Genomic DNA, 9,363 nt, shown 5'->3' with positions numbered 1-9,363 from the left:
TATTATTATTATTATTATTACTATTTGTAAGCATCGCGTTTTTTTTACATTATATCCGTCATGCATTTTTTTAAACTGTTAGAAGGGTGGATGAATGTATTATTGTGTCTGTGTGGATTTCCTGACGTATTTAGGACAGAACTGAATTTTGTAAGGTTTAAATTCGTTTTATGGTAAGATATGATAATGTAACACAAACAAAAATCATCTAAAATTTGACTAGAGACCGTTTCTCGTCCAATTAATTTTGCTTTTGGTATTTTATTTCGTCGTACACCTAGGTCTCAAGAGGGCTCAATGTTCGGGCTTAATGGCTAATACTCAGGATTGGTTCTTATCTTTTGTGAGTTTACCGATCGAACTGTTTATTTCACGTTTCGTCAACTGCTGTGGTTAACANCAGACTAAGGAGGAATTGCGGGTAAAATTATATGACCAAACCATCATTTTCTACCTTTATACTAAACAATGCAATATTCAAAATTAAAAAAAAGGTTTATTTAATTGTAATAGTGTTTGATAATTGAATTTGCAATGAATTAGTTCGTTTAAACTGAAAGTTAGTTTGTAAATAAGAACGTTTAGTAAGTGCTAATATCCACCAGATGGCGGTACACTGCCACTTGGGTTTGTATAGCTTATATTTATAATGAATTTTTTTAAATTTGAAAAAATCGAATTGAAGGTCGATGTGTACTGTCATATAATTTTATCTGTGAAAACTTTTGTTCCTTGTATATAAGAATATATTATTTAATGGTAGATGTGGTTTTTTAGGATAGATGTATTAGCATTCTCACTTTCCTATGTATATGTTCAATATTACTTGATTATTTGTTTGTTGTTTCTTCGGTATGTAGTATGGTTACGTTGAACCTGTAAATAATAATAATATATATAAATATATTAGTTATTTTTAGTATTTTGTATACGTAATCGGAGTTTGAGAATTTTGNTATTACTATTTGTAAGCATCGCGTTTTTTTTACATTATATCCGTCATGCATTTTTTTAAACTGTTAGAAGGGTGGATGAATGTATTATTGTGTCTGTGTGGATTTCCTGACGTATTTAGGACAGAACTGAATTTTGTAAGGTTTAAATTCGTTTTATGGTAAGATATGATAATGTAACACAAACAAAAATCATCTAAAATTTGACTAGAGACCGTTTCTCGTCCAATTAATTTTGCTTTTGGTATTTTATTTCGTCGTACACCTAGGTCTCAAGAGGGCTCAATGTTCGGGCTTAATGGCTAATACTCAGGATTGGTTCTTATCTTTTGTGAGTTTACCGATCGAACTGTTTATTTCACGTTTCGTCAACTGCTGTGGTTAACAGGGAATTTAAAGAACGAACTGATTTTAGACCACGGTCATCAGGCCTAAAAATTGAGCTCTTTTCAGATAACGTTGACCTGAAAGCCTTAGGTGTTTTTCATTTGTATAGTACGGTTGTTACTCTTAGTTTCCAACTCAAAAACATCAAATTTGCCAGTGATTTTAGTTTTATTTTGAAAATAGTTTAAGAGTACATTTTAAAATTATTTATTATTCAAAAACCTTATCATGAAAAATATCTGAGGGATGTTTGGACGAGATAATTGTCTTAAATTACAAAATATTGAGATCGTGTTACTTTTATTGTAAATGTTCAGTAAAAAGTACCAGTGATGTCGATTTAAATGGATATAGAAAATTAGATATTAAAAAATTAAGAATATTTAAACGAATTGTCATAAGTATTCTTAAATTTGAACGCTTTAGTTTTCTTTTAGTAGTATAATTTTAATGAAATGATAATCTCAATTAAAAAAGCAAAATTAAAAGATTATTGTTTGTGTTTCGCGATAATAATTTAAAAAATGTTGCTCACTAAAACCTTTGCATTTGGCATTTGGGCAGATTGAATGAATTTAAAAAAATTCGTCGGTGGACTTTTTGGTCCTTGTCCTTTGTTTGGTCTTGAAAATAAGAAAAAAGAATTCAATCGATAGAATACATTACACTCAAATGGAAAGGTGATTATAATAATGTAAGCGGAAATAATAGGTAAAATTAGTTTAAAATGGTAATTTAATTTTCAAATTGGTTACGTTTATTACTGTGATTCTATTTGTATAAAATTTTTAAGATACCTTTTGTTAAGAGTAACGAGTTTAGAATTTGCATTTGAGATCGATTATACAATATATATAATGCGACTACCGATGTATTAAAGTAGTTGTGTAAACTATGAAAAAGAATTGTTTTATAAAAGAGAATGACAGAAAACGTCGAGCATAATTGGTTTAAAAAATATTAGGGTTGGTTTCGTTTTTTAAACTGCCAAGTATTTTTTATTACCAAAGTTGTTCGATATTTTTTATTAATTTTTTTGCGGTTGTAACAGCACTTTCTTTTATACTTTATTAAGGCAGTCGTTGTAGTGCCCATAACTAGACAGTATTATACATATACTAATTTCATTGAAAGTTGTGGCTACGAAAAACGATTGTCTGTACAGCTTATTTAACGCAATAATTTTGTACTTGTGGGTTTTTAAAACATTTCATTAACAGTTTATTACAATAATTGTAATATTTTCATTTGTCATGATCATATGAAAAATTGCATTGCACATATTAATACAGATGTATGCTTCAATAATTATTCTTACGTTGTGTCGCTTGTATTATACAGAATATTTCAATAAACATTATGTAAGAAGGTTTAGATTGTTCATGCGTTATTTTTAAATCATGAATTTTCCTTAAATGGTGCTTACATTCTGTTCTTTTTATTGAAATGATTAATTACTGCAATATATGTGAAAATGAGATTAGTTTACTGTGTTTGGTTTGGATCTTCTACACAATACATGTGTATGAATGATGAAATTTAAATAAAATATCGAGCAGTACATCAACTTCATTTTTAAATTTTAGCGGGTAATTTCGCCATCTTAAAAGTCAAGTAGGAATTTCAGTTCTTGCTTATTCGGTTGGTAGTGCCAACCAGGCAAATGTCAAACTAGCTACCAATTTTTGTTTAGTGTTGTTAGAATACCATTATTTGAACAATATAGCTTTATTTTGTTCTTCTAAATTAATATTTGTTATTAAATTGTATCATTTCACCTAATTTAATTGGTCTCCCATCTGTAACGGGATTTTTTACGGTAATATTGAATCGAAAAAAAACGACTTCAGCCGAGAGTCCATCAGCAATCAGTGTTTTTGGTGACGAGCGAAGGTCTCGTAAGTGCTTTTTGCTATTTCACATTATTTTATAATTATTGTAGTGTTTTATGTTAGTGCTTTTCATTAATTTATTGCTGTAAATCTTGAAGAATTAGCATTTTGTGAGTATTCCTCCATTAGTGCTTGTAATGAGTGTGCAATTCGCAACAACAGTCGATGGCTTTGTTTCATGCACTTTTTACAAGGAAAAGGTTTCACATTGGTTTTGTTTTTTCATCATAATGAAATAGCTTTGATGTGAACACATTCGTTAGTTTTAGTATTATAAGTATATTTGTTTATGAAAAATACCTTTTTTACTTTAAGGGTCGAAGTTCTTCGAAAGTGATTTTTTTATTTGAAGTAATGTTTAGTAATTCGTAGTGAATATTTGAGATCAGCTTAAAGGAGTAATTTTTATGTACGTAATGTCGTTTTGTATAATTTTTGCTTACAATTTATAGAATTAATAGCATATGTCTTACAACCACAAACGTATTTTTAAGCAAAAATGTACTTGTACATTACGTTTATACATGGCCTTTGTATTTTATGGTTCTGTGTAACGTTTTGTAAAATTAATTTTCTTTGTTCAAATTTTGCTCTCGAGGTCATTTGTATAAGTATTTAGCGTGTCTTTTATACGAACATAAGATACGATATGCTGGATAGGTAAGCATGTATATAACCTGGACCTTGAAAATAAATTCTTTCCTTCTTTCATAGAGTTACCCTCAGGTCAATAACCCCATAATCTGTACTTGGATAGTGCAAAATGGAGAGTATACATCGCTCCCTGATTGATTAAAACGAACGTTTTTGTTTTAGAACGTTTTATAGTGACTCATTCATTTTATCCAATCTTAAAACTGCAGCATATTCAACGAAGTATTTATTTTTTAGAATACATGTATTTATAATATGCAGGATGCAGATTTACTTTTTAATACTCTGAAACATCAGGATTTACTATTTATTGAGATTGACATTTAATAATTTCGTAATATTGTTAAATAGCAAGATTTAATTGCTGAATTAAGTTTGATAGTTTCAAAACTTCATTGTGCCTTAAAAGAAAGTAACTTGTTTTAAATATTATGATCAGTTGTATCTACATATGATGAAAGAATTTTCTATTACGAATACCGAACTAAGTTGTACTTAGTGTATCAAATGGTACTTCCGTTAAGGATTTGCAATTTTTTAGTTCATAATACTCATTGACTTTTTAAGCTGATTAGCCCATAACATTTGAGTTTGATTTTTTACAGATAAAAGTTGGCCGTTTTTTTCGTTAAGTTATACGGCCGGTTATAAAAAAGAGGACTCGTGTGTTTTCATAGCGCCCGTCAACCTCTTATCACAACGGAGAGCCCCAGGCAATCGGGGCCACAAGCTCGTGTTTCGGGGAAGGACAGTGTTCCCCCCGCCAAGCGACGCTGGGTCCCACCATCTACACTGCGCCATCAACAAGATGCCCTCACACCTGAGTCCCGAAACGATCTTATCTTTCGAAAAGTCCGCGGTATCCTCAACAAGCTCACGCCAGAGAAATTCCAGAAGCTGAGCGACGACTTGCTACGCATTGATCTTACTTCGCATGTTGTTCTTAGAGGTAAGCAAAATTCTTGTTTTACAATTTCTGATAAACTTTTGAATGTATTTTTTCGTTTACAGGTGTAATTCTGTTGATTTTCGAAAAAGCCCTCGATGAGCCGAAATATTCGTCTATGTATGCACAGTTGTGCAAACGACTGTCAGAAGAGGCGCCGAATTTTGAACCACCGGGCTATCCATGCACATTCCGTTTGTTGCTCCTTAACACTTGCAAAGCGGAATTCGAAAAACGTAGCGAGACTTTCGATAAATATGCCAGTAATCCAGAGCTTGACGAGGATGAGCGCCGTCAACTGGCCAAGCGTAAGATGTTGGGAAACATTAAATTCATCGGAGAGCTTGGTAATTAATATTGTTTATTAAATTTGATTATATTTGCAAGTATGCATTATATTTTTCCTCTTTCCCCGCCTTTTCGCTTTTTTTATTTTATCTCCATTCCTTTTCAACGATTATTCCTTTCCCTTTCCTAAAAGTAGTAACAGAACAGTTATAGACTGTTTGCAGAAATGGATGCTGTCTGAATTGTTTAATGCCACAATTACTATCAAAAACCTTAAAAGTAGAATGGAAATTTACTTTACAGTGTAATAAAACTGTAAATTTAAAGGAGCAGATCAATAGGATGAAAATAAATAAAGAGTTTAATAATAAGTCAGTTAATGTATGAATTTTGATGTATTTATGTCTGTAGGCTTCAGTTCTTTTGTGACAGTTTGCTGTTAAATATTATCTGTAAAGGGGCACTGTAATTAAAGTAAATAGTCTTGAAATCGAAAAATGATTTATCACGTATTATGTTGACAGGTAAGTTGGAGATCATGTCAGAGGCGATTATACATCGATGCATTCAGCAGTTGTTGGCGTCGAGAAAGGGCTGCGATGCGTCTGAAGATCTGGAATGCCTTTGTCAGATCATGCGTACGTGCGGTCGAATCCTCGACTCTGACAAGGGAAAAATGCTGATGAATCAATATTTCGGCCGCATGGCCAATTTGGCGGAAAATCCCGAGCTTCAACCGCGTATACGGTTCATGCTGAAAGACGTGATTGAGTTGAGACGCGATAATTGGGTCCCGCGTAAGGCCAACGTGGTCGAAGGACCTGTGCCCATCAATCAGATTCGACCGGATGAGCATGAACGGATCGCGTTGAATTATCGCCGCGACAACAATCGCAACAACCATCATGATCGCGATTCGGATCGATTCGCAAGCGTTTCTGAACTGTTCCGGCACCCAATCAAGACCCGATCATCCGGCATCGACGACATGTTAATGGGACTCAACATAAGCTCATCCACTAGCAATTTGATCACGCACCCGTTTAATAGTCCCAACGGTTACGGTGCGCAACGGGGTGATGTGGTGAGCGGTGGTGGTACAGGTGGCGGATTCCGCACCTCCAACAATCAACGCAATAGCGGATTCAACAATTATAGTAACCAACGCGGACAATATAAGCACAACCAGAACAACAGTAACNAGTATTGTAATATATTACCTAAAATTTCAATATGTTTTTGTTTTAATTTGCTTATTCTTGTGATTTTTGTGTTTTTACAGGTTAATCAGTGGTTGACGTGGCTCCAAGAAGCAGAATCAGAAGAGGAGGAGGAGGGCGACGATTGAAGATAGCCACGAAATGATCGTGATAAGTCATTTAGGAAATTTATTAGGATATTAAAATGAGAAAATAGCCTTTGTCTAATTTTATTTTTTATGTCAACAACTCGAGTAACTTAAAAAGTGTATTTTTTAAAAAAAGGTAATTTTCCATCACTGTTAGAATAGTTTGATTTTTGGTGATACAGCGTATACACGAATAGATTCAAAAAATATATTCATAATACATACACCCTCATTCAGACACAGACAAGATACAGTCAAAAAGTACGCGTCACATTTCTTACGATTAGTGAAAAAACATAAACTCTGTACATTGTATTTGACGTTCAAGTGTGGATGGTTTTATATATATATAAATATGTTTTAGTGGACAGTATATGTGATGTTAGGGCAGTAAGATGTGTTCTGATGTTGCTTTCCAACAACGGTTACGGTGCGCAACGGGGTGATGTGGTGAGCGGTGGTGGTACAGGTGGCGGATTCCGCACCTCCAACAATCAACGCAATAGCGGATTCAACAATTATAGTAACCAACGCGGACAATATAAGCACAACCAGAACAACAGTAACAACCAATATAATAATCGTATGTATATATTTAATCATGAGTAAATCAAAATGGAATTCAGTTTTTATAATCACTCACTGATGCAGTAAGTATAACAATGTTCTTTTTACAGAATCTAATAAGGATATTGCACCTCGTTTTAAGAAGAACTTAATCGTTGCCCGTGAACAAGACCTAGACGAGATTCAACTGCGGCCCTCTGCCAATTCGATGCTTTTCAGCAAAGCGACTGTAAAATCGAACCCCATAACAAACAGTCGCCCAATTGATCCTCCGTTGCCCATACCAAACTCTGTACCTAAACAGCCGCCCACCTTACTCAAGGAAACTGTACCCATCAAGCAGGTCTCTGTTGAGAAACCGAAGCAGTCCAAAAAAGATAAGGTACAAAAAGAGTCAAATTTAATATACCGTAATTAATCACCTTCTCTAAAAAAGCTTTTAATATTTTTTTATTGTTAAAGGGTCCAAACAAGGAAGAAATTTTGAAAAAGTTTACATCTATATTGACTGACTATTTGAAATCAGAAGTAGATCTCAAGCAAGCCATTGATTCTTACAAGGAATTGAATGTTCCTGAAAAATTTTCTAAAGACATCATTTCTCGCACTTTAACTCACACCCTAGAAAAGACAGGTTTGTAAAAAGTAATACTTTGAAATCTATGAAATTAATTTTTTTTTTGTAGAAACGAATATAAATTACTTACACTATTTTACATGTAATGAAGTTTGACTGATTTTTTCTTTTTTTAGATGATGAAGAGCGCGAAAAGTCGGTGAAGCTGTTGTCGTGTCTGCGCAAAGAGTCTTTGCTAAACGCGAATCTGATCCAAGAGTCGTTTAGAACGTTGTTAAATTTAATGGACGAAGAAGGCGAGAACGAGACAACAACGAAGATGAGTTGCGCGGGCGCTGCGCTCGTGGCGCACGCCGTAAGAGAGCAATTGATGTCTCTAGTTGACGTCGCTGCCCTGACCGACAACGGCTCGCACTATCCGCTCTTCCTTTATGTGCTCCAGCGCCTGCACAAACTCATTGGTAAAAACGAATTACTCGAACTGTTCAATAGTAGCAAAATCAATTTGTTGTCCCAGTTGCCCGAGAGCGATAAGACAAAAGAACGTTTAGCGGAAATTCTGGAAGAGAGGGATCTGACGTTCTTGTATCCGCTGTTGCGTATACAGGCGGAGCTCGCGAAACAGCTCCACGCCGACCCTAATCCACAACAGTTCTACAAATGGATCAAGGAGAACCTCGATCCAACTAATTACACCGATCCTGGCTTTATTAATGCACTTGTAACTGTTCTTCTCAAGTACATCATACAGGTAAGTCGTCATTCTTGCCTTGCCTTATTTTTAATAAAAACTGAATATAAAAACATAGAACTTTTTAGAGAGCAATTAAAAAGTCTCTTCACTTTGTTATTTGTTACTTTACTTTTTCTTCATTTTAAAAACTATTGTAGACTAAATTTTAATTTGCTGTATAATCACTTAACTCATTTAATATTGTTACTGTTATATTGTCAACAATATCATCTTTTAAGTGACTTTTTGAACCGGTTAGTGTACAATAAATTGGAAATTCTTGATTGATTTGCCAATTTAGACAAATTCTTGTGTAAAATATTACTAGGAGTCCTAAAAACAATTATTTCATTTTAAAGGAGGCGGCAGCGTGCACCCCTGGGGACGAGAAAGCAATAATCGAAAAGGAACGCTCTTTCTTGGAACGATACCGCCCCATTTTGACAGCGTTCCTTCACGAACAGTCGGCCCTGCAATTGGTCGCCGTCTACTCATTGCAAGTTCACTTCTTCTCACTCGGTTTCCCTCGCGGCCAGTTGCTGCGTTGGTTTATGGCTTTCTACGATCTTGAAATTATTGAAGAAGAGGCTTTTCTCAACTGGAAAGAAGACGTCACTGACGCGTACCCCGGCAAAGGACAAGCTTTGTTCCAGGTGAATATTTTTATAACAGTATCAGTGAAAGTTTATTTACGTCTTGTAATGATCTTAATTTTTATTGCGACATTGGTACCTTTATTCGCCCCATATGAAATATATCGATAATGGGAAAATATAAAAAAAATAGCCAAAAATGGTCAAGTTTGACTACCAAAATAATTGTGTTTAACTACTGAAGTGATCCTAAATTAAATTATTACGTTATTAGAATAACTATAAGACAATAAAATTTTAATACTTTTTTTTAGAAAGCATTAATCTCATTACTTTGGGCGAATTTTTATGTCTATAGTTTTTTTATATTCATTCATACTTTTAATTTTTGATTGAATATTATTTTAGTATTGTAATATATTACC

The 9,363-nt window shown here is 33.9% G+C and overlaps 1 protein-coding gene across 3 annotated transcripts; it reads left to right on the top strand.

Moving 5' to 3' along the window:
* The first annotated feature begins 2,980 nt into the window (after positions 1-2,980).
* On the top strand, positions 2,981-9,124 carry LOC108744841 (eukaryotic translation initiation factor 4 gamma 2). 3 transcript variants are annotated; one of them, XM_018480788.1, is made up of 9 exons: positions 2,981-3,238; positions 4,492-4,835; positions 4,898-5,179; positions 5,645-6,204; positions 6,919-7,051; positions 7,146-7,417; positions 7,498-7,669; positions 7,789-8,363; positions 8,705-9,124. In XM_018480788.1, the coding sequence occupies exons 3-9, from the start codon at positions 4,951-4,953 to the stop codon at positions 9,107-9,109; spliced, it is 2,346 nt and encodes a 781-aa protein (XP_018336290.1). In that variant the 5' UTR covers positions 2,981-3,238; positions 4,492-4,835; positions 4,898-4,950; the 3' UTR covers positions 9,110-9,124. The 3 variants fall into 3 exon arrangements, with proteins under 3 accessions (XP_018336290.1, XP_018336292.1, XP_018336293.1); XM_018480790.2 differs by lacking the exon at positions 2,981-3,238 and adding an exon at positions 3,245-3,342; XM_018480791.2 differs by lacking the exon at positions 2,981-3,238 and adding an exon at positions 3,559-3,641.
* Positions 9,125-9,363: the final 239 nt, after the last annotated feature.

Source organism: Agrilus planipennis, unplaced genomic scaffold, assembly GCF_000699045.2.
Source record: "Agrilus planipennis isolate EAB-ADULT unplaced genomic scaffold, Apla_2.0 scaffold35, whole genome shotgun sequence".
NCBI classification, from domain to species: domain Eukaryota; kingdom Metazoa; phylum Arthropoda; class Insecta; order Coleoptera; family Buprestidae; genus Agrilus; species Agrilus planipennis.
The sequence above is the reverse complement of the archived record's forward strand: the minus strand, read 5'-3'. Positions and strand labels throughout refer to the sequence as shown.

What these genes read in the sequence shown, in the direction of transcription:
- LOC108744841 (XM_018480788.1), top strand. Translation starts at nt 4,951, where the DNA reads ATGTATGCACAGTTGTGCAAACGACTGTCAGAAGAGGCGCCGAATTTT. An exon ending in GTGCGCAACGGGGTGATGTG is followed by an intron (nt 6,205 to 6,918) that starts GTGAGCGGTGGT and finishes CGGGGTGATGTG; the next exon opens with GTGAGCGGTGGTGGTACAGG. An exon ending in TTCTCAAGTACATCATACAG is followed by an intron (nt 8,364 to 8,704) that starts GTAAGTCGTCAT and finishes TTCATTTTAAAG; the next exon opens with GAGGCGGCAGCGTGCACCCC.